The sequence below is a fragment of the Falco peregrinus genome, chromosome 5 (genome assembly GCF_023634155.1).
Source record: "Falco peregrinus isolate bFalPer1 chromosome 5, bFalPer1.pri, whole genome shotgun sequence".
NCBI classification, from domain to species: Eukaryota; Metazoa; Chordata; class Aves; order Falconiformes; family Falconidae; genus Falco; species Falco peregrinus.
In genome coordinates, this window is record NC_073725.1 from 57112754 (window position 1) to 57137425 (window position 24672).

At 41.4% G+C, this 24672-nt stretch overlaps 1 protein-coding gene across 14 annotated transcripts in view; it reads left to right on the forward strand.

Annotated features, from left to right (window-relative positions):
- The window catches only part of KMT2C (lysine methyltransferase 2C), a 197994-nt gene extending 173626 nt beyond the window's left edge, over window positions 1-24368 (forward strand). For 8 of the 14 annotated variants that reach the window (XM_055803570.1, XM_055803579.1, XM_055803577.1 and 5 more), the window contains 19 exons: window positions 1720-1952; window positions 5026-6723; window positions 8329-8541; window positions 8978-9142; window positions 10422-10563; window positions 11346-11493; window positions 12339-12517; window positions 12614-12768; window positions 12956-13208; window positions 13791-13930; window positions 14874-14978; window positions 16856-17975; window positions 18937-19073; window positions 19246-19388; window positions 19654-19822; window positions 20724-20840; window positions 21461-21534; window positions 21941-22049; window positions 22323-24368. In XM_055803570.1, coding sequence (XP_055659545.1) covers window positions 1720-1952; window positions 5026-6723; window positions 8329-8541; window positions 8978-9142; window positions 10422-10563; window positions 11346-11493; window positions 12339-12517; window positions 12614-12768; window positions 12956-13208; window positions 13791-13930; window positions 14874-14978; window positions 16856-17975; window positions 18937-19073; window positions 19246-19388; window positions 19654-19822; window positions 20724-20840; window positions 21461-21534; window positions 21941-22049; window positions 22323-22415 — 5393 coding nt within the window. In that variant the 3' untranslated portion in view covers window positions 22416-24368. The remainder of the gene's footprint in view (window positions 1-1719; window positions 1953-5025; window positions 6724-8328; window positions 8542-8977; window positions 9143-10421; window positions 10564-11345; window positions 11494-12338; window positions 12518-12613; window positions 12769-12955; window positions 13209-13790; window positions 13931-14873; window positions 14979-16855; window positions 17976-18936; window positions 19074-19245; window positions 19389-19653; window positions 19823-20723; window positions 20841-21460; window positions 21535-21940; window positions 22050-22322) is intronic. The other 6 variants (XM_055803574.1, XM_055803575.1, XM_055803571.1 and 3 more) reach the window with 6 other exon arrangements.
- Window positions 24369-24672: the final 304 nt, after the last annotated feature.

The following is a 24672-nucleotide window of genomic DNA, read 5'->3' on the forward strand; positions in this document are numbered from 1 at the left end:
ACAACAGTCTATATTGAGGGGGGGGGGGGTATTTCAGAAGCAAAAAGTTTTTTGCAGCATCATTGTCATTTCAACAAATACCAATAAAAGCTTTCCAGGCATTAGTGAAGCAAGACTGGCTGGGAACCACGATTGTTGAAAGCAGAAATACATAACACTAGTATTTTGTGTTCCTTGTGTCTGGCTGTGCTAGATCAATTGTAAATCCTAGTCTCTATGACGAGAAAGATTTATTAGCAGAAATTAAAACTGAGCATATACTGGGAGAGGAAGACCACATGTAAAAAACTGTTTCTATTGCTGCAAAAACTTCACTTGATATTTACGAATAAGAAACAGAAGTAAACACCTTCCGCTCTTCCAGAAGCTGGAGCAGCAGCAGTGAGTATGCAATAAGGAGCTTTTGCAATATTTTCTGTGTTATTTTCTGGTGAGATTTGACATGGCACTCCGGGGTGGCCTCGCTTTGGTGGGGATGGTGGTGGTTCTGAGCACTTGAGAAAATCTGTTTCTCATTTCAGTAGTAGTTATTCTTACCTGGAACTTGTTAATATTTCAATGCATTCATTTGCACTTCTGTGTTGCTCCCATCTCCATCGTTTCCACTCCATTGTCCCCTCAGGTTATGTGATTATTTTCCCGGAATTTATTGTTGAAAGAATGGGCACCCCTCAAGACTGTGGATTGATTTAGTTGAGCCATTAGAGTTGATGGCTGTTGCTACCGCAGTGACTGTTAAAAGCAGGTGATAGGGACTGGAGCACAAGGAGGACATGGTTATATTGAAATCATACTGTCATGCAGGTATCTTTATTAAACTTTCTTTACAAGGAAGATCCGTGCTGTATTCCTGGTTACCCGGCTCATTGCCACAATGCAATCAGGAGACAAACCATCACCAAACCTCTCTTGCCTTCTGGGCTTGGTGCACATCAAGTGTTATGAGACATGAGGGTTTTGCCTCAAGAAAAACATCTGAGAGCAATAGACTGCTCACAGCGGACGAGCGTTTTTCATTTGTAAAAAGAGTAATGTCTCAGTTACAGTCAGTCTAAATGAGAGTCTGTGTGTTGGTGGGGAGGAGAAGACCCTGTGCTGAAGGCCCTGTGCAGAGACCTCACGAAGTTATTTTTTACCAAGACTCTATCTTTCTGTCATTTCATGAATATTTGATGGATGTTTATATTTTTTTTTCTTAGAAGTAGTAATAAAAATAGATTTTTATATGTACAAAACTCTTCTGCACACACCAGAATTAATGAGGCGTGTTTTCCTGTAAATTTGTATCCTTACTCCCTAATCTCTTTCCCTCTATCTGAGTACTTCCAGGGGTCTTCTGTGTCCCCGCTTCTGTGGCAGAGCACGGTACCACCATGTTCTGTAGCTGCTTTCAAAGCTACGTTTGCTCACTGAGCAGCAAGTACAAATTTACTGGCTAGACAGTGGGCTGGGGTCTCTTCAAATTAAAGGACTATGTTAAAACTGCTTTCTTACAATAAATGCAGGAATTTGAATCTCTTTCTCCTTTATTTACTCGGATCACTCCAAGAGTTAGTGTCTCTTAAGATATCAAATCTTCTGTCAAATCTGACAGAACTTGACCAATGGTTTCTTAAAATAAGAGGGGGAACATGATTATTAAACTGCATCTCTCAGAAGCAGGATGAGAGCTCACCCCCAGGATGAGATCATATCATACTTAATTTCCCTTCTTTCTAGATGATTCACAAAGAAAGCAATATGAGGAATGGCTGCAAGAAACACAACAACTTCTTCAAATGCAACAGAAGTACCTTGAGGAGCAAATTGGAGCACACAGAAAATCCAAAAAGGCACTCTCAGCAAAACAGCGTACAGCCAAGAAAGCTGGCCGTGAGTTCCCAGAAGAAGATGCAGAACAACTTAAACACGTTACTGAGCAGCAAAGTATGGTCCAAAAACAGCTAGAACAGGTAATCATCTGGAATCCAAACTGATCACCTTAATACTAATCTGTCATACTGGTATGCCTCTTTCCTTTAAATCTTCTAAAAGGTGAGTTGAAACACTTAAATACAGTGGAGCTTATTTAAAGGGAGCCATTGCCTGTCATATTCTGTGTGCGTAACAGTGTTGCTCCAGGTTGCCGGTGACACCGGAGCTGTAGGAGAATATGCTATGGCAAACATTATGATAAAAAGTTATTTTAGTACTTTTGGAAGAGGAGAAATCGCTTGGCAAAATGACTTGCAACAAAGTTCCAGGTACCATGAAAAGCATAAATGAAAGATTCAGAGGAAAGCCTTAGCATGCAGGGCTCTGTTTCAGGCTTGAGTGAACCTCCTAACTCAGTGTTTTGCAGGTGTCCTTGCACGATCAGAACCTCTTGGTTATATGCCAGTCTAACGTTACTGTTTGAAAATCTCTTTTCATTGTACCTGTAGCATTACTCTAGTTTTATGATCTGTCTAGTTGCTAGATGCTGATCAGCAGTGTGTGTTATCTGTTAGCGTGTCATGGAATAATATAGGTCAAAAAGATATCTGGAGATCATCTAGTCTGCTGATCAAAGCAGAACTAGCTTCACGGTTAAATCAGGTTGCTCAGGACCTTGTCAGTTGAGTTCTGCAAGTCTCTAAGGGCAGAGATTTCCCAGCCTCTCTGGGCCCCTGTTGCAATATGTAACAACTTGTACTGGGGTTTGGTTTTCTTTCTTTATGTTCAGTTGGAATTTCACTTGCTACATGTTGTACCTGTGATTTATAGTAAGTGAGAGAAAAGTTAAACCTCTGATAGCTTTGATAAACCTATGCTTTGGCCAGCTGTATTGAATGCTGTGTTCTTCAAGACACTGTTTATAAATTATCTGGCATGATTGTCAGGGTCAGCTAGACCTGCTGAACATGAAAACACTTCAGATTTATCCTTTATTAATATGAGGGGAAAAAATTGGCAGGAGGCTGCATGGAATGAAGTCCTAAGTGATATCTGACCCTCAAGTTCTTGCTGCTGTGTTGCTTCAAGACAAAGTATGCGCTGGATGGAATATTACTTGGCTCGACTTTTCACTATGTGGAAGAGGGGTGGAGCAGATAAATTACGTCTACGTTATTTCTTCCTCCTTTTTTCCCTTCCACAATGAATCACAGGTAGAATAAATGAAAAAAAAATCATTTTAACCAACGTGTATCATACATACATTAGTGTAGACTTACAGTGGAGTTGTGCTGAAGTAACAGCTGCTAATCATGACACTGCTGTCAGATTCATTTAGTGCCCCATAATTAAGGTTCTTTTATTTTCCATTTTTAAAGTTTCATACACTGCTGGTAAATGCCCTCCACTTCCCCTTAAGCACTGGTTTAGAGCAGTCATCCACATCCTAAACAGCAATTTGTTACGGAACAGTAGGAGCTTAAATAAGGTTTTATTAAAGTAAGTTTTTAAGGACCTTCTATTCGAAGCAATTCACCACTCATTTCAAATCAGATCAAGTAATTTTTCTGTAATCAGGCTTCCATTAGTTTTTGAAAAGGGCGAAGCCTCTGTATGTATGTAGAGAGAAAAGAACCATGAAGACCCTGCGAATTGCTGGTCCTGGACACGGGCGCAGAGGAACCAGAGCTTTGTGCAACACGAGCTTCTGCCTGCCAGGGTTATTAGCTCAGGCACGGCGCCATGCAGACACTGCTGTATTGTCTCTGCAGCCAGGGCAGTGTAACTGCTTCGGTGTGGCAGGCTGCCTGTGCTAATAAGCCCTGCCTTGTCGCCTTGTTCTCTCCTACGCTGTTAAAATCACCAGGTCGATCTGCGCAGGTCGGCTCGGGTCCAGCTGGGTGTAGTCGGTGCTGGTCCTTTGAGATCCCAACAGATTCCAGGTAGGGTCACGTGGCTGGCCCGCCACTGCAGGTCCCGGCAGGGCACGGTGGGTTGGATGCCTGGTGTAGGTGTGCAGAGCCAGCACAGGTTTAGCGCTGTGCACCCACAGAGGGGTCCTGGAGCACTGGGCTGTGCAATGCAGATCGATCCACTTGGTGGCTTTATGCGGTGGCAATGTTTATCTGGCAGCGTCAGTGCCAAGCCAGAGCTCATAAATCATCTTGGACCTGAGATTACTGTGTAAATAGCCTTTTGGGCGCATCTGTCCTGCATTGTGGAGCGTGTCCTGTAATATCTGTGTTATCCTGAGCTTTCTGGCTTGTCCCTTGCGCCCCAGATAACGGAGAGTGCTATCAAATATTTTTAATTCTGTTACGGACTACTTCTGCCAGTACAAACAGCAAATGGAAGTTGCGGAAGCCATAATCTAATGAACAGAAGTGAGAGAGAGATTTTCCATAATGTATGCATTATTAACCAGTGGATTACAAGTCCTTTTATCTTCTTTAGAAAGCAGTGTAGTTAGATACCGGTTGTGTTTCTGAAAAGCTCTTTCTTGGCTGGTTGGCACTGTCATATCCTTCCATTGGCTTCTCCTGCTTGTCTTAAAAATAAACGACTAGGCTTAACTTCTAGTGTCCCAGTCAAGTTTATTTTCATCCTAAAATACAAAATTTTCAAGCGGTAGTTGCCAGTTTTGTCTGCTGTGTGACATTTGAGGCTCTGCCTGTGAATAAATGGGAATCTACTTCCTTGTTTTCCTGTAACTTTTCCTTTTCAATTACATCTTTGAAAAATGTTTGCTAATGTGTAAGGTCATCCATCTCACTGTTTCCTCTTTCCTGTCTGTTCCCAACTATTGTTATCCTGTGCATGCATGATAAGATCTGTAGGACAAGCATCACTTCTGGGTTTGGTTTGTAGATTCTCTAGCACAGTGCAGTCTTGGTATTTAATTAGAACTTTGAGGCACTGTTGTTTTTTCTAAAATTTTGGGATGGATAGTATTTCTACTGAAATAATGGCTAATTAGCCTTAAAAAGGGAGAGAAAATAAGACTGTGTAGAAATGGTATTTTTGCCTGAGGTTCATTGTCTACTGAAATTATGATGCTATTTACGTAGTCAGTACATGTCAGAGATGAATAATTACTCTTTTAATTTTTAGATTCGAAAGCAGCAGAAAGAGCATGCAGAACTAATTGAGGAATATCGAATCAAGCAGCAGCAGCAGCAGCAGCAGTGTGGAATGGCACCCCATGCTATAATGCCAGGCGTCCAGGCTCAAGCACCAGTGGTTCCAGGAGGAACATCACCAGCAATAAATCAGCAAAACTTCCCCATGGTGGCACAACAGCTCCAGCATCAGCAACATACAGTGGTGATCCCTGGGCAATCCAACCCAACCAGAATGCCAAATTTATCTGGATGGCAATCTGCAAATGCCCCTGCCAGTCATATTTCCATGAATCCAGCAAGGATGCAGCCTCCGATGACGCCATTGCCTATTACTCCTGGTACACCAGCTCCTGTGCCTGGTCCAAATGCAACTGCACAGTCAGGTCCACCACCAAGGGTGGAGTTTGAGGACAATAACCCTTTTAGTGAAAGTTTTCAAGAGCGGGAAAGAAAGGAGCGTTTACGGGAGCAACAGGAACGGCAACGCATTCAGCTTATGCAGGAGGTAGACCGACAGAGGGCTTTACAGCAGCGAATGGAACTAGAGCAGCACAGTATGATAGGGTCTGAATTAAATAACAAAACGTCCTTGTCTCAGATACCTTTCTTTAATTCTGATCTGCCTTGTGATTTCATACAAACTCCGCGACCTCTTCAGCAGTCTCCGCAGCATCAACAGCAACAAATGGGGCAAATTCTGCAACAAGGCTCTGTGACCTCACCTCCTGCCACGAATTTTATGCAAAGCAGTGAGCGAAGGCCAGTGGGGCCTACAACTTTTGGACCCGATGCATCTGCTGTTCCAGGCGGAGCCCCTAATTTCCATAACGTAAAACAAACTCATGGGAATCTCACGGGGGCTGCCTTTACGCCGAACCAAGTCAGGCCTCCATTTGCTTCTGCTGTACCTTCATCTGCAGCACTCGGTAGTGGTGCCCCATGTGGTTCGGACACTAGTGTGCCCCAGGCAGCAAACTTCCCTGGATCAAGCCAGTCTCTCATACAGCTGTATTCTGACATAATCCCAGAAGAGAAAGGAAAAAAGAAAAGGACGAGAAAAAAGAAAAAGGACGATGACGCTGAGTCAATAAAAGCCCCGTCAACTCCGCATTCAGATATAACTGCCCCATCCACTCCAACCATTTCTGATTCTACCTCCACCCCCACAGTTAACACCCCCAGTGAACTTTCTCGTCATCAAGATGAACAGGAGTCAGCGGAGTTAGCGGCCCCATCAACATCAAGCGCAGGAGAGAGCCAGACCTCTCCGGAGCTGGAATGTAAGCTCCCCAACAGCAGCCTGCCGCAGAAACAGCCGAACGTAAATACAGAGACTGAAAAGGCTAAAACAGATACACCTGCCAGCATTCAAGAAGTTAAACTAGAAAAGGCAGAAACTGATCAGTGCTCAGGTCAAGCTGAGCCTAAACCAGAAAATCCAAGCAGTATTAAGGTGGAAGAAGATAAGGTCACATCACAGCCTGCCTCTTCAGCTCACAGCCCAGCACAACCAGCTAGTGTTCCAGCTGCGAAAGGGGAGTCCGGGAACGAATTGCTTAAACACCTGCTTAAAAATAAGAAGTCCTCATCTCTTGTCAATCAGAAATCAGAGAACAGTGGCCGAACAGAAGAGGAGGCTTCTGGGGATAAGAAGTTGACAGAGAAGCAGAATCCAGCTGAAGGAATGGTGAGCTTGTTACTGCTTTTGCTATGCAGTGGTCATCAACAATCAAAGGCTAGTTTGTGCCTTTACCATGGGCGTTTGTGAAAAGGCAGGGAGATCACCTATGTGCATGAGTGGAATAAACAGCTTTAAGGAATTTTTACCTCCCTTCCTGCCTCTGCTCCATGAGTAAATCATCTGTGTTACAAAAAGAAAGAATCAATGTGATTTTGTAGACGGATGTATTCAGAAATTACTAAAATGCAAAAGAGTTTTTTTGTAGGTAGTCATCTTAAAAAATGCCACTTCCTAATATTTACCCAGATAAAGGCAAGATTTTACAGCAGGACGCTTAATTACCTACTAGGATGTTTCCGTACAGTACACGGTATGGCTGTATGCTGCTTTCTTCTGTGGCTCCACCTTAGTCAGGTGTGGGATGACCTGTGCACCTTTGCAGAGGCGTGGGGCTGGGCTTCACTCCCCTTCGTCTGCACCATTGGGAGTGTTCTGTGACTGAACCAAGTCCATGCTCATTTTTTGCCTGGGAAAATGCATATACTGTCTCTAATTTTAGTAGAGACTATGCTCTAGGATTTTTATCAGAAGTGTGAAATTGTTAAATCTGCTAAAATTGCTGGATTTCTGTGTTACAGAATATTTCTCTAATTAATTTTACTTTATTGGAAGGGAGCATTAATTCTTTATATTAATGGCATTATATGATATAATACTTACAAGGCTCTTAAAAACAGACTGAAAGAAAACTGCTTTCTGTGGAGGTAGGGTACACTTTACGCTTAGATTTGTTGGTCATTTCATTGTAATAGTTTACTCGGTTGGGTTTTTTATGGCTGTCTAAATGCATCCTTGAAACAAAATTTAAACACATTCAAAATTAATGAAGACTGATAAAAATAAAGGTATTTTATTTTTAAATAAATAAAAATAGCCGCAGGTGACTTGGGTAAGTGTTAAAGATCCACAGTTAAAACATGTATGATGGGAATATCAGTGAGAGTACTTGTGGCCAGGGTCAGGTAGAGCTGTTTAGAATAATAATTGATAAAAAGAAATTGAACTTTTCTTTTGGCTTGCCACTATTTGTTGTGTTGCCAAGTCCCATTCTGATTGCTTTTACACAACTATCCTTTTATCTGAAGAACGGTGTTGCATATTCCTAGTGAAAGTATTTAAGGAAATTGTACCATCCAGAAGTGTTTCAGAATACAGTTTTTGTTTCTGATTTTGTATTAATATTAATTGATTTGCCTTTTTTCTGTAACCAGATGTGCCTTTCTCTACAGCCTTCTGAAAATGTCTAAGGTTCCATGCACATGTATCTTAATTTTAGGGGGTGTTCAAAAGAAAATATTTCTGGGCTGTGAGTTTTAAATGATGTTTTCAGATGTCAGTGGTGTTCGTGATAACTCAGAATTCTGTGTAGGGACAGTACAGCCGTTACGGTTGCCAGTGAGACAGCAAAGTAAACAAACCGTGAAATAAAGTTTGTTATTGATGAAATTATACTGTGCGTGTCCTCTCAGACTATCCTGCAGTAAATTTGAATGAACCGTATATTAAAATGTAAATAAATCTGCTCCCCTTTCTTGTTTTTTTTTATACCAGCAAACTGGAGGCAACCAGATGCAAGGTGCGTTTGGGTGTAGTAACAGCCAGCTTCAGAGAACAGATGTAGGACCTGAAACCAAGAAACAGAGAAATAAGCGAACTCAGAGGACAGGAGAGAAGGCAGCTCCTCGGTCCAAGAAAAGAAAAAAAGAGGAAGAAGAAAAGCAAGCTATTTACCCTAATGCTGATACATTCATCCAGTTAAAACAGGTAGGTGTACAACTTGAAAGAGTGGGCTTCTCATGATGGAAGTGAAGTTGATCATTAAGATGAATTTTGAGAACAGGGTGGGGAAAATGAAAACTCCCACAAAACTAGGAAATTTAAAGTTTGGGGTTTATTTCAATGTGGAAGATCTACTGACGTGGCAGGCATTTGGTTGTCTCAAAGCCATGGCGTTCCTGTTAGCTCTGGCAGCCTCTGCAGCTGAACTGGCAGGGAGCGGAGCTGTGGCTGTGAGGGACAAGGGGCCACCACCTTCCTTAACAGAGAAGCCTGTTTGACACAGTTTTCTGATCATGGGTAAATTCTGATATTGTTGGTTTTTTTTTTAGGACTAAAAACGACTCTACTGACGTTTGAAGATTTGCGGTGCTTCTATGTTATAGTCAAATTAATTTCTAACTTTTTTTTTTTTTAAATATAGCAGCTTTCTCTTCTGCCTTTGATGGAACCAATAATTGGAGTGAGCTTTGCACACTTTCTTCCCTATGGCAGTGGCCAGCTAAATGGTGGAAATCGACTTGTAGGAAGCTTTGGTAGTGCTACTCTTGATGGGGCTTCAGATTACTACTCCCAGCTCATTTACAAGGTATGGTTTTAATCTGTATTTCTATTGTGTACTCTCTGTGGGAAAAGAAGTTCATGACATTGTTACTAGCAGTTGGTTGGAGTTCCTGCCTTTTCTGCAACCAGAAGAAAATAATTTTCTGTTGCTAGACTAGATAGATGGTGCAGTGGTGAAACAGTCACCATTGATTTACTTTGAAAGTAGAAATCGGTTCTGGAAACTGGTAAACTAATTAAAACCTACAAGTATTCCTGTTACAAACGAATGCTAAGTAGTGAAAATTGTAATTACGGTTTTATGGAGCAGAAAAGGCTGAGTTCCCACTACCTGCAAAGTTATTGAAAGCATTAAAGCATTTCTTAATGTGAATTAAATGGGAAATAGACTTTGATCATTTGTCTACTAAGACCTAACTAAGAACCGGAGAACTCTGAACAAAATAGGCTGTTGATGAGCTGATAACCCACAGAATTTAAAACTCGGTCTACGAGATCAGCATGGCAATACTGGGAGAGCAGCAAGACAGTGAATAGACGGAATCAAATTTGCTGCTTGGCTACCCTAATATAAGAGCTTCAGTAGCTTATTAAAAAACAGTGGTGTTTACTCCAGCCTTACATGGCATGTAAGCTGAGAATGTGACCTAGCAGAAATAGTTGCTGTGGTCAAAAGTGAATAGTAACTATTGGCTTTGTAGGCATGACTGCGACAAGAACAGATACTGAGGTTCTCATTCAGTTTTGATTTAAAGTATGGGCAGTTAAGTAAGCTAGTGAGAAGTAGCCTGGAGTGTGAACTCGCAGAGTATCTGCTTCTCCATGGTAACTGCTTCAGTGGAAGCTCATCCTGTGCTAAATGGGAGGTAGCTTCCCTTCTCATGAAAACTGGGTGCACTGGCTTGTTTATGGTGTTGGAGAGTCACTGCAGAATAGCGCTCTCAGTCTTAAGTTCAGGCCTTTGTTTGAACTGCAGGAACTTGTTGGAGCTCCCAAACAGTTCCTAAAAACGTTCTTTGTGCTTTTCTTTAAAAAAATTGGGTGTATCTTCTTTCAGTCATGTATATTGCTCATGTAAACTACTTCTCTGATAATATCACTGACAGAAGAAAAGCAAAGCATTGTGTCTTTTACAGTGGATGCTTTCATGTATTTGGTCACATACTTGAGAATTATCTATTGCTGCTTATCAGAGCTACCTCGGGGTGTAAAAATACGAGTGGGTGACATTATCTAGTACTAGAAGAAGGCAAGTTCTCACCCTGTGTTCCACAGCTGATTTACGGTTCCTTAATTTCATGCAGCAGAACAATCTGAGCAATCCTCCGACACCCCCAGCCTCTCTTCCTCCCACACCGCCTCCGGTGGCGTGCCAGAAGCTGGTAAATGGCTTTGCAACCACTGAGGAACTTGCTGGCAAGGCTGGCATGTTAGGAGGTCATGATGGTAAGACTGATACGTATTGTTTCCCTAATAGATGAGTCGAAGTTTGTAGCTAATTACAAAATAGGTAACTGGGATGCCTTTCAGTTGCTGTAGTCTTCATCTATAAAAACAGTATGCCTAAACTCTTTAAGGTTGTAGTCATTATCTAGCTTTATTTTATACCAGTATAATGTCAAATGATAGCCTTTTCCCTGTTCCCTTTTGAAAAAATGTTGAGAACTAAAAGCAGTCTTAAAGAAAACCTTAAAATCATTTTTTTATGTCCAGTACAACAAATGACTCACAGTTGAGTGAGCTTAAAAGCAGTCTACCAGAAATATACCCTTAGCAGGTGCGTGTAGTTCGTGTGTATTTTCTGCTGCTTGTAATTTTAATCAATTAATATTGCTTTCTATGAAGTAGAACTTTATATTGCTTCCTCATTAGGACTGTTCAGTGGATAAAATCCCTTTTCCCCCACTCCTTTACCTTTGTTGTTACAAAGTTGTTGATTTTTATGTTACTTATTTTTTAAGTAAAACAAAAAATCTTACCATATTGGCAGAAGGCACACTCAAAAGCATTTCAAGCCCTTTTTGCTCAAAAAGTGCAGGTTTTTGTATATATGGAGATAAATCATGAATGATTAGAAATTTTTTAACTATGAGTGGATGAGAGTGGTGTTACCATCTGCTGTAGCACCTTGGTTGTGTCAGGGAGACACCAGTACCCCAATGCATAGGACGTATATCAGTGGCAGAGCTGTACAGATGTCTCACGGTGCTGTGCGTTTCTGTTTTTAGTTACCAAAGCTCTGGGACCAAAGCAGTTCCAGTTGCCTTTCAGACCACAAGATGATTTATTAGCAAGAGCAATGGCTCAGGGCCCTAAAACTGTGGATGTTCCTGCTTCGCTTCCAACACCACCTCACAATAATCAGGAGGAGTTAAGGTAATTTTTTCCCTGCTATCTACAAAAACACATTTGGAGCAGATTCAGTGATCTTTTAGTAAAAGGTGAGAGCTGTGAAGGTGTGAAGAAACAATATCCATTGTGTGCAGCCACACAGTGCAGAGAACGTAAGGGGATAATTTGCCCTGGTCAAGCATCCCACGTGTAGAGAGCCGCATAGCGAAGTAGGTGACTTCTGCCATTGTTAGACTGTAGAATCTGTTAAATTGTTAGAAATTCCTTACCTTGCTGTCTTAAAAGTGAAAGAAAACTATACAAATTGGCACTTTTCCTGGAGCAGCGTGATACTGTTGCAGTGTGACAGTACATGACTGTTGTACCAGACAGCAGTACTGTGCACGAGTCAGCCTGAAAAACTCCCTGGCTGTACTCTGTGTTACCGTGTGAGAAATGTGCGCTAGAATGTGAGTCTTCCCCCAGCGGTCTTCCCTTCTGCCTCCCTTTCACTCGCCTAACCAAAAGCTGGGTGTCTTTGACGCGCTGAAGCCTGTGCATGAATGAGGGGGGGGTGAACCGGTGAATGCACTTAACCCAAAAGTTAAAATACTAATTTTTACACAGGTAAAAAATGGAGCCATGGGGGGCGGAGAGTTCTGTGATGGAGCCTGGGCTTTGTTAGTGCCTGGTTTTCTTTATCTTTCCCAAGAAACCACCGTGTGCAGTGGAGTAGGAGACACCCAGAAGTAATGGCCCACCACAGAATTGCGTTCCGTGACTAGCAGCATGGAGCAAGTTCACTGTAGCTCCTTGTCACGATTTCTAGCTCTGGCTTAGCAAAGGTTTTTCGAACGTTGCCGAAACAGCTTTTCTGGGTTCTCTTCCAGGGTTCAAGATCACTGTGAGGACAGGGACACTCCTGACAGCTTTGTTCCTTCTTCCTCTCCTGAAAGCGTGGTGGGAATGGAAATCAGTAGGTATCCAGACTTGTCAGTTGTAAAGGAGGAGAACCCAGAACCTGTACCATCTCCCATCATTCCCATCCTACCCAGCAGTACTGGAAAAGGTGAGACTGCAGCAGAGCAAACATTAGAACTAGGCTTTTTTTTTTTGCATTCACATACGTGTAGGAATAACCTGGTGTATTTAATTTCATTTTCAGGTTCGGAAGCCAAAAGGAATTACATAAAACCAGAACCTGGTTCAGGAGCATTACCTGGTTCTGGCTTCTTTGCCTCTCAGCTGGGGCCATCCCAGAATGGTCCTAAATCTGGCCTTATATCTGTAGCAATTACTTTACATCCCACAGCGGCTGAGGTAAAAGGAATAAGCTTGTATTACATACATAAAGTACAACAGTAGTTAATATATCTTATGTATAGTGAATTTGAAGGGGTTATAGCATAGTATGATGAAGCAGCTGTTGCAATTGTCTAATAATTTATATTATTGTATCTTAACTGCCTGTCTGAAAACAAAGGTATATTTTTATTGTTGTTTTTAGAACATTAGTAGCGTTGTAGCGGCATTCTCCAACCTGCTCCATGTCAGAATTCCCAACAGTTACGAGGTCAGTAATGCTCCAGACATCCCCTCCTCCATGGCAACCGCCACCAGTCACAGAGTGAACCCGTCTATGGAGTGCAGGCCACACTTACTACTTCAGGGTCCACAGGCAGGACCCATGGGACCTGCCAGGATCGTAGGGTCTTACGGCCTGAAGCAACCTAATGTGCCGTTTCCTGCAAACAGCAATGGTGAGTGGGCGTTAATTCTTAAGCTTTCAGTACCCAGATTTTAACTTGAGTCAGTATTAATGCATTTCAGCCTCACAAATTCATGCTGTAGTATTAAATAATTGGTTCTTGTTTTAAATAACGCTTTTCTTAAGTGATCATTACCCGTGGACCTAAGTTAACCATAGCTTAATAGTTGTGATCCATCTCTGATTTCCATTGTGTTATCTACATCACCGTCAGTGAGGTATTTCTTCGAGTAGTTCCCAGTATTACCAGTTATTTTTGTCCAGTCTGATTTTAAATCCATCGTTCAGAAAGATTGTTCCTAATCTGGAAAACCTGACATCGTTGTTTAAGCATGTATTCCTACATTGATTTAGTTATTCGTTTCTTCTACGAGAACATTTTTTTTTCCCCTTGTTGCTCACAGAGTTGGTTTTGGTCTGGTTTAAATGATTTCCCCATCAGGCTCTAGTTTAAATCTTGCCTTCCGTGCCCTGTCTAGGAGGATGCTACTCCTCTAGACCGCTAAGAGTACTGTGACTTCTCGTAAATTGGTTTGATCTGACACAGCTTCTAACAGACTCCCCTATTTTCTAGGTATAGCTGGCTATAAGGATCACAGTCAGAATATCGCAGAAGGCTCAGCACTGAGACCTCGATGGTGCTCTCACTGCAAAGTTGTGGTTCTTGGTAGTGGGGTGCGGAAGTCCTTCAAAGACCTGCCTTTCCTTAAACAGGTACTGCCATGGAAGCGTCCTTTCTCGCATGTAGTGGTGGATGAGCAAACGAAAGCAGCTTTGCTTTCTACTGCTACTGCCTGTCACGCCAACTGACACCACCGCCAGGTTGCTTTGTAGTCTCCCTTCTGTGTGTGTCCTAATTCACAACGGGACATTCAAGCACATTTGTAGTACAAATAAGAACTGTCAAAGTTGTCGCTTGAACATAAAATGAATTTCAGTCAATTTCATAAAATGGGTCCTGTATATGGCAGTCTCCTAAATTTTGCTACTAATTTCCATGACCAGAGACCATTCAAAAAGAGCTTATTTGTAAGGCAGTGCTGTATTGTCAGGAAGTTTCATAAGAGCAAGAAGACTTGTACTCTTTTTGAGCAGGAATCAGATTTCAGTCTCAGTCTCTTGTATTTACGCTGGGAACCGTCACTCACTCTAAAAGCACCATTGCTCTTTCCACGAGGTTAATTATGCAACAAAAGTGTATAATAAAAACTTATACACAGACGTAATGGATTCATGTAGTCAGAGAAGCACTGAATTCCCAGTAATGTTTTGCAGATGGATCAGTAGATAAAACAGTATGATCTGTCTTCGATTAGGCTGAAATGAGACCTTTTCTTGCCATCTAAAGATAAAAGAAAATGGATTTTACTTTGCAAGTGTGCCTATGGAGCAGATGGGTGCATGGTATGGAAAGCTTTTATTTGGATTGTTAAACTTCTTTTAAAAGCAAGAAATGCTGTGGAACAAGGTTGTAGGTGGTGGTAACATTAGATCTGTCAAATAATCAAGTATTTATATCACAGCATCGCTCGTTACTTCACAAATTTCTACAATTAAAGACTTTCTAGCCAGGTTGGCAGACTTGTTTCTTTACACTTATTATGTGAAGCATGGTATTAAAATGCACTTCTGATAATACTCCGTGTTTGATTCCCAGGATTCCCAAGAAGGCTCTGATAAAATGAAGGACATTGTATTCTGTAGCAACAACTGCTTTGTTCTTTATTCAGCAGCTGTGCAAGCAAAAAACTCAGAGAACAAAGTAAGTATCGAATGCTGGTAGACCTTAGTGAGCAGAAATTATCGCAGCTATTTTTTGATGAACAGAAGGGGGGCGAGGGGGAAGTTTGCACGTCATTTTAGAGATTTAGAAATGACTTGCTCTATATTCAGACGTTGAGATTCTGAAGCAGCAGCAGAAGTAGAAATCATATTTGCAGATCTTTCTGTATGACAAAGATGCTTGGCAGAACAGTTGCCACCTTTCGCTGTCCTCGCAGGCTTTGAAGGTGCAGTCTCAAAAAAGTAGTCATTTAAGGTCTCTGGGCATTGTACAAAACCATAGATATATCTTTAAGGGCTATAACCTGCATTTTTATTGGGCTTATACATTAAAAATAAACTACAGCTGTGCAAATAATAACTGAACAACAAGGTTTGCAAAAAGACTTGTATTTGCTCTATATAACTGGAAAAATACAATCCTATTCCATTACTGATTTGGGCAAAGCCACCGTTTTAAAGCATTAATTAGTAAAAAGCCTGCTGACTGACAGTGACGAGGGAAAAGAGGCTCTGATTACTGGGGAAAGATATTTTAAGAAATTTGTTCAACTGAAAGTGGAATTAGGCCAGGGTTTTTCTCAGGCGGCCCCGAGTAGCGTGCTGTAGTTCTCTACCTGCAGGCGCTGCGAGGGGTATACGGCACCTCGGAGAAGCTCAGCACTTCCACACAGGGCGTTACGTCTGGCTGTACCCAGGTTCCTTCAGTTTTGAAGGAAGATAAATGTATCTGTGTTTAATCAGACTAAATCAGACTACTAAGACTCAATGATCTTGCTAAGTCTGTTTTCTCACAGAGGACTTTTTTTTTTGAGTATTTCTTTTAACTAGCTTTCTTTTGAACTAGAAAAAGGTTTCTACTTTTTCTAGTTCAAATGTACCTTTTTTTCCCTAAACCAGTGGACAGAGCAGGCCATATGCGTGCAGTGTTACCTAAGGAATGCTTTCTCATAGTCCAGTGTTTATTGTGGAATTTGCAGCCTCCCTTCCAATGCATCCTACTTAATTTTTCAGAAGTAATTAAAAAGCAACAATTAAACAAACCCAGAAAAGAAGTGTGTGTATGTCCACATCCTTTTTTAGTGTCCCATGTAGCTCATTTTCACATGTATTTAAACAGGGTTAACATTTCTGTACAAGTGCATCAGCATGTACATAATTAAGTTAATTAAATGTCATGTTCAGCCTCTTGATCCTTTCATTTCCTCTTTCAAGATTAATCATACAAACCACATGAAGCACTTTTTAGTGTCAAATTCCTTTGTTGTTGTTCTTTTCTTGCTTTTTTTTTTTTTTAAACAAATCTTTGCAGGTGTAATTCTTGTTTACTGTGAATGAATACTTAGGTCCTTAGGGTCTGCCTAATCTAGACTCTGCAGGAATTTCCTCCTTACTTGTTTCCAGGAAAAATATGTGGCATTAATTCCAGATCTTCCCCTTCTACCAAATAACAAGATTCTTACTCTTTAAATTAATTCTCTGACCCATATTTTAAGACCATTTTGTGTTGTGACAAAACTTTCTAAAAATACCTACGAACTAAATCTGTCAGTTAGCTCATCTAGGGCAATTGAGTAGTTTTTCATTCAAACCCTGGACAAAGGAGGGTTTGTGCTTCCTCTTCTGTATTAAAGGGCACCACGTTCCGGGTTGACTGGGAGAACTTTTGTGCTCCGTATCCTGGCACAAGCTGTGCTAACGTGGCTCAGGGTAATTCCCGTCTTTTTCTATTGCTGCATCGTGATTTTAGGCATTGAGAGTAGCCTCTTCCATGCTGCCCTGACAGTGTTTTCAGGATACATTTAATGGTTAACCGTTTGGGATTTTTTTCTAAAGAGTTTTCTGTTGATTTATCAGGACTCGGTTTCATCTTTGCCGCAGTCGCCGATGAAAGAGAGGCCGCCTAAAGCATTCCATCAGTACAGCAACAACATCTCCACTTTGGACGTCCACTGTCTGCCTCAGTTGCAGGAGAAAATTTCTCCCCCGTCGTCACCCCCCATCATGTTCCCCCCTGCCTTTGAAGCAGCCAAGGTAGAGGCAAAGCCAGATGAGCTGAAGGTAACCGTGAAACTAAAACCTAGGTTAAAAGCAATACACAGTAGTCTTGATGACTCTCGGCCTCCCAGTAAGAAATGGAAAGGGACAAAGTGGAAAAAGTGGAGCATTCAGGTTGTGATTCCTAAAGGATCGTTCAAACCTCCTTGTGAAGAAGAAATAGATGAATTTCTTAAAAAACTGGGCACAACCCTTAAACCAGATCCTGTGCCTAAAGACTACAGGAAATGTTGCTTCTGTCACGAGGAAGGTGACGGGTTAACTGATGGACCAGCGAGGCTTCTTAACCTGGATTTAGACCTTTGGGTCCATTTGAACTGTGCTCTTTGGTCTACAGAAGTCTACGAGACACAAGCTGGTGCCTTAATAAACGTGGAACTAGCGCTGCGCAGAGGCTTGCAAATGAAATGCATGTTTTGTCACAAAATGGGTGCCACCAGCGGTTGTCACAGGTTAAGGTGCACCAATATTTATCACTTTACCTGTGCCATTAAAGCACAATGCATGTTTTTTAAAGACAAGACCATGCTTTGCCCCATGCACAAACCAAAGGGAACTCATGAGCAAGAACTCAGTTACTTTGCAGTCTTCAGGAGGGTCTACGTTCAGCGTGACGAAGTGCGGCAGATCGCCAGCATCGTTCAGCGAGGAGAACGCGACCACACGTTCCGTGTGGGAAGCCTGATCTTTCATGCCGTCGGGCAGCTGCTGCCGCAGCAGATGCAGGCCTTCCACTCCTCCAAAGCACTCTTCCCCGTGGGTTACGAGGCCAGCCGGCTGTACTGGAGCATGCGATACGCCAACAGGCGCTGTCGCTATCTCTGCTCGATTGAGGAGAAGGACGGGCTCCCGCTCTTTGTCATCAGGGTTGTGGAGCAAGGCCACGAAGATCTGGTCCTTGCCGACACAACACCAAAAGGTAAATTTTGTGAACTAAGGCTGTGACCTTTGTGGGATTGTTTGCTTACTAATGCTAAAGGGTACGATAAATGTCTCACAAAAAGGTGTGGCGTTTCAAATAAACGTTGCCCGCGCTGTTCTAACGTAATGCCTATAGTGAGCTTCCAGGGCCCTTCTTCAGTACCACGCCAGGAAGACCGAGGACACCTTTGAAGTAATTGTATAAGCTGCAAATAAGACAACTTGTTCCAACGTCACAGAGGAGACCCAGGATTGCGTACTGAAAATGAAATAAAAGAGTAGGAATGTCAACATAGGTTTCCTTTCAGGCAAAGTGACTTTGTGAAACACCGTTACTCAGTTACCTTAAATCAGCTGCGCTGAAGTTAGTAAGCGATAAAAAGACAGTGGAGATGACCACGTTGTTCTCAGGGCAGGTAACGCTGTCTCTGGCAGGGTGAAGAATACATGGGACCGTAAATGTACGGGCAGGTGAGCAGCGCGTGGGCTGTGGTGCTCTGGGTCTTAAGCCCCTGGTGATGCCATCCGTCCAGTCACACCACTGCCGGGGAGCTGCCCACCTACAGCCAAGAGCTGGCGATACTCAGTCAGTGGAGACAGAATATATAGTTTATTTTCAGAGAATTCTACTTTGTGCAGGTTTTCTCAGCAGAACCTGTCTAGGTTATTGTCAGAGGACTGACAATTCCCATACTGTGAATATGAAGAGCTTCGCGCCCAAGAATCAAGGGTGCGGTAGAAACGTCGTGCTTGTTCAGAAAAAATAGCAGCTCACCAAACAATTCTCCACTTCACTTAAATATCTCCTTAAATATCAGCCTGTTTGTGAACACAACCGCTGACAAAATGCTTTTTCAGTATGGTTTTCTGGTTCCTGCTATCCTCAGGCATTTGTTTTAAAACCGGTACAATAGACTTATTTTTTGATCGCTGTAATTCTTTCCTGCATGGTTGTGTAGGTGTGTGGGATAAAATCTTGGAGCCCGTTGCTTCTGTTAGAAAAGACTCTGAAATGCTCCAGCTCTTTCCTGGCTATTTGAAGGGCGAAGACCTCTTCGGTTTGACAGTCTCCGCAGTGGCCAGGATTGCCGAATCGGTGAGTCTTCACCACCCCGGTTCTTGCTGGATCCCCCCAATAGTTGGCTGTACCCGTGAGAAGGGGAACAGGAAAAAGTGTGCAAAAGTAAACATTCCGCTACACACGATTAATATGTAATTCCTTGGATTTATTGTGGTGGTTTTTTTTCTTTTTGTCTGTTCTTTTGCAGCTGCCAGGGGTTGAGGCCTGTGAGAACTACACTTTCCGCTATGGCCGAAACCCCTTAATGGAACTTCCTCTTGCTATCAACCCCACGGGCTGTGCCCGTGCCGAGCCTAAAATGAGTACCCATGTCAAGAGGTTTGTGTTAAGGTATTTTGTTTTAATTTCACATAGTACAGCCCAGGGTTTATAGGCTGCTTAGGGTTATTTGTGCTTTCGTCTGCTGCTTACAAACCCTGTCGTCTTTGGCTGTGTATGTGCATGCCCAAATCAAAGGAATTGCTTTGTTGTCTATGCTAGCTGGCTTTAAGTGTCTGTATGTCTTAAAAGAATTTTTCATGGGGTTTGCGGCTGTTTTCAGAGAAATCTTCAGTTTTTCTTGTATTCTTTCCTGTTATATGCCCAATTCCTACAGGCCTCACACCTTGAATAGCACCAGCACATCAAAGTCATTTCAGAGCACAGTTACGGGAGAACTGAACGCGCCTTACAGTAAGCAGTTCGTCCATTCCAAGTCCTCTCAGTACCGCAAAATGAAAACGGAATGGAAGTCCAATGTTTATCTAGCTCGCTCTCGCATTCAGGTCAGTGCTCCCTTTAGGAAGTGTATATTAAAAATAATTACCTGCACTCGTAGTTATCTCTTTTATTTATATATATATATGTGTGTGTGTGTTTATATTTATATATCTATTCATGTATTTTACATATAAATATTCATGTACGTTTCTTAATGTAACCGAAACTAAAGCTATTCTGAAATTCCTTCAAGTCTCATCCCTAAATGGTGATGGTTATGTGGCCAGTCACTTCCATAGATGTATCTTAAGTAAGATTTCTGACTAATTATTGTAAATATCTTAAAAATTCATTTGTTACAGTCATCTAGGAAAAAAACTTTCAAGATTTTTGGGGGGGTTCTTAGCCTATTTCTCAAAAACTTGGTAAAACTTAATAAAAATACAAATATACAGTGGGAGTATGACATGCTTAGACCAAGCTGAGTAAAGTGGTATGAGACCAGCGTGAAGAGTTCAATACTTGTTTGCATTCGTTTTAATAAGAAACGCATTGCTTTACGTAACTCTGGTGGTGGTTTCCTCTGCAGACTGTTCTGCAAAAGCTTTGTAATTAATCTTGCTGTGGATGAACACAGTTGCTGTTTATTTTAGGTTGGACTTAACTGTGCTGCCGCGTTCCTGTTAGGTTTCTCCGTTCTAGTAAGGCCCGCTTTATTTTTCAGTGAATTTATAATCTTTCCCCAGTCAGTTGTCAGAGGTATAAGAGCAGCTTTCTCACCCAGGCAGAAGCCAAGTACATTTTCTTGCATCTTAAAACTTGGTTCTGCATCTCGGCTGTTACAGCGTCCTGGGTGGTTCACTTCTCACATGATTTTCTGCAGGAACTGTTTTGGGGCACGGTGAGGAACGAAGTGCATTTATTCCAGAATTCTAAATTGCGATCTATTTTTTTTTTTTTTTTTAGGGCCTGGGCTTATATGCTGCTAGAGACATTGAAAAGCACACTATGGTCATTGAATATATCGGAACCATTATCCGGAATGAGGTAGCAAACAGGAAAGAGAAGCTCTACGAATCTCAGGTACGGGGGGTGGTTGTTCACTCTTGCTTTCCTCTTCTCCTTTCAAACGTTCATACCACAAACCAAACTCTGTTCTTCGAGTCGGTGAATTCAGGTCCCCTGATTTGTTTTCTGCTGCGCTATAAATGCAGTAGGCAAAAAATATAACCTACAGTGTTTCTTATCAAAGGAGCAGAGTATTTAAATGTTTAATACATCTCACAGCACCCTGGCCAGGTAGGTAATACCAATCCTCTGTTCCGGAGGACAAAGACAACACTGTGACAGAGATGTCAGGACCTCAATTTTTAATGAGAACTTTTTAAATTTAGAGCAAGTTCCTTTGCGTAACTCGGCGGTGGTGTAAGTTAGTACGTACTTGTGAAGCACTGCAAGACCCTAGATGAAAGGCAGTACAGAAGCTACTAGGGAAACGCTGATTTGCCGGAGATTTATGTTTTATCGTTCCCTGAGAAGGCAGCGAGGGGCAGGGCGTGACTTGCGCTTTCCCTCGTGAGCCGGTGGGCGATGGCCGGTCCCGAATGCAGGACACTTGGAGCTCACCCACCTTGACGCTTCATTTTAATTGCCGACAATTCCATAAAATCTACAAGAGCCCGTCTTCCAATTCTGTTTTTCAGAACCGTGGCGTGTACATGTTCCGCATCGACAATGACCACGTCATTGATGCTACCCTGACAGGGGGTCCTGCAAGGTGGGTGGCTCTGAGACATCTCTGACCTCCTTCTGGGGAGTCACCCGCCTTCCTGCCCCGGGGCTGGTCGCGAGGGACTCAAGTTTGGGGGTTTCTTAATGGTTCTTATTCTCTGAGCTGGTACATCAGCCTTCAGACTATTCCACTGAAAGAATGTCGTCTTTCTGAGTAGCTTTGCTCGTCTTTGATTACATTTCAAGGCAGCTATGAAAAAATGATGGAAAAATATTTTTAATGCTTGATTTTTTTTGACATTTTCTAGGTAAAGAAACAAGTAGAGAGTAATATAATTATATCTGGGAAGTCAATGCACCCCTGAAGCTAAGGTCATTCCAAGGTTTGGTTTAGATGTGCCTGAAAGGATGCGTTTTCTTAAAAGGTCACCATTCTCCCACTGTTTTCCTAGGTATATCAACCATTCGTGTGCACCTAACTGTGTGGCTGAGGTGGTAACTTTTGAGAGAGGACACAAAATTATCATCAGCTCCAGCAGGAGAATCCAGAAAGGGGAGGAGGTAGGGGCAGTCTTGTTTGTGCTTACTCACCTCTTGCTACCCGCATTAATTTTTAGATACTTATGTGATTTCTACAGCTAGTAGCTCAAAACAACTTGTTTTGTGCACGGGGCTGGGGAGAGGGATGCTTCCCTTCCCCTTTCCTTTTAAATCTCGCCAGTCCCTAACAGTGCAGCCTGTAGAGCAGTTTGCCGTTTACCCTGTAGGTACAAGGAAAGCTTGTAAATCTCGGTTAGTAGTAAATCCTGGTTGTTCTTCTCCATCTTCTTCCAGCTTTGCTATGACTATAAGTTTGATTTTGAAGATGACCAGCACAAGATTCCATGTCACTGTGGAGCTGTAAACTGCCGAAAGTGGATGAACTAGAATGCATTCCTTGCTGTCTTTGAGGGTTGCTTGTCCCTAGGAAGAAGTGATTCACATTTTGATTTTGTCGACGGAAAATGGTTGCCTTTTTGAAAGGGGGGGGGGGGGGGGGGGGGGGGGCAGGAAATCACTTCTGGAAGTACAGATTTCTACTCAAGTATTTAAAAAGCAAGAAAAAAAATTAAAAAAAAAAAAAAAAACACACAAAAAACAAGCACCAGAAGCAAGCCGGCAAAATCCGAAGCTAACTTTCCAGACACATGGAAGTTAAACTGAATTAACAGAATGGTCCAGCACTTTTGTTTTTGAGCTCACTAAGGAGAAACTGTTTAACTTGGGCAAAGAACCGATGGCTGACCTGCGGGAGGGCAGGTGGCATCTATGAATGTAAGACTGAAATCACCAGCGAAAGGGAGAAGTCCAAAGTGCTGGCCACAGCCTTATTTGATAAAGGGGCAGGCCCTCTAATTAAAGAAAAATTTTAAATAAAAGTAGACACCACTGAACAAGGAATGTACTGAAACGACTTCCTTAGGGATAGAGCTAAGGGAAAAAATAACTTGCACTAAAATACATTTAAATACTTGATTCCATGAGTCAGTTTATTGTAGTTTTTGATTTCTGTAAAATAAGAGAACCTTTTTGTATTTATTATTGAATAAGTGAATGAAGCTATTTTTAAAAAGAAAGTTAGAAGAAAGCCAAGCTGCTGCTGTTACCTGCAGAACTAACAAACTCTGTTACTTTGTACAAAAGTGTAAATATTTTGAGAAAAAAAAATACAGTATAAAAATAGTTATTGACCAAATGCTACCAGACTCTGCAGCAGTTCGGGTGCTTATTATAAAATGTCAATAGGGATGTTACAATATGATCTCATGTATTAACAGACATGTGATTACAATTACGGAATAACCAAAATCTCAATTTAAAGAGAGAGGGTTTTTTATGTTTAAAGCACTCTCAACTGTGGTCTTACGAGAATTTTTTTAAGTAAACCTTAAGCCTGGTAAGGGCACATGTATATTACAACTCTGACTTTTGTAGATGATGTTTGGGTAATTTAGATTAATTTTATTTGTATTATATTGTTGCATCCCTATTTCTTAAGTCAGGTTTTTTGTGCTTACAATTTGTGATAACTGTGAATAACTGCTAAAACCACCCAAAATAGAGGCTGGACATGGGTTTTTTCCTTCAGCAAAAGTAGTCAAGGATTAGGGGACTGTTCAGCCTACGTTAAATCATGTAAACAGCATAGAATCATGTAGTGGGAGCTTAAGTCTGATATGATAGCCTTCTTAAAAGGAAAACAAAGAAAAAAAATTAGATGTAATGTGCTTGCAGCTGCAGGACTCTGGCAATAGGGTTTTGGAAAATGTAATTTAAAGATGTGTTTGTATGGATTGTTTTTGTTTACATTTCTTTAAAAAAATAAACACTGTTTTGTGTTTGCTTGTAGAAACTTAATCAGCATTTTGAACCAGGTTAGCTTTTTATTTTGTACTTAAAATTCTGGTACTGACACTTCACAGGCTAAATATAAAAAAAAAATGAAGTTTTTTTTTTTGTGTGCACAATTAAAGTGGACTGTAAACTGTTGGTATATTCAGTAATACAGTTCTGAACTTGTAATGTATATGGCATGATGTATTTTTATCTTACAGAATAAATCAATTGTATATATTTTTCTCTTGATAAATAGCTGTATGAAATTGTTTCTTGAATATTTTTCTTCTCTTGTACAATATTCCAACATCCTACCAGTATTTGTCCTACAGTTTTTTCTGTTCTGTATAATAGTATCTAATGTTGGCAAAAAAAATACAAAAAAAACATAAAAAAAAAGAATTTTTTTGAAGTATACAGAGTGTTATGGGTTTTGGAATTTGTGGAAACAGATTTAGAAGATCAGCATTTACAAATAAAAATATTTTACATCTATAAAGTATATCCTCCTGTTTTCATCTGAGGTGTCTTACTTTCTAGTTCTTTCAGAGTTTCAGTGTCTGCTTCCATCAGTGGGAAGCATTTGCCTCCCCCTTTTCTCCAGGGCAACCCCCACCCAAAATTTTACATTGTGGTGCCATGTCCTGGGCCTTTACCAGATACCATTCCCTGCAAATGTGTTTTCCTCGGAAAATCTACAAAAGATAAAAAGATTTAAAAAAAAATATTTTAAAAAGGGGAAATACTATAGTTTGCTTGCACTGGTTTTGGACAGGATGGAGTTAATTTTCTTTTTAGTAGCTGGTAT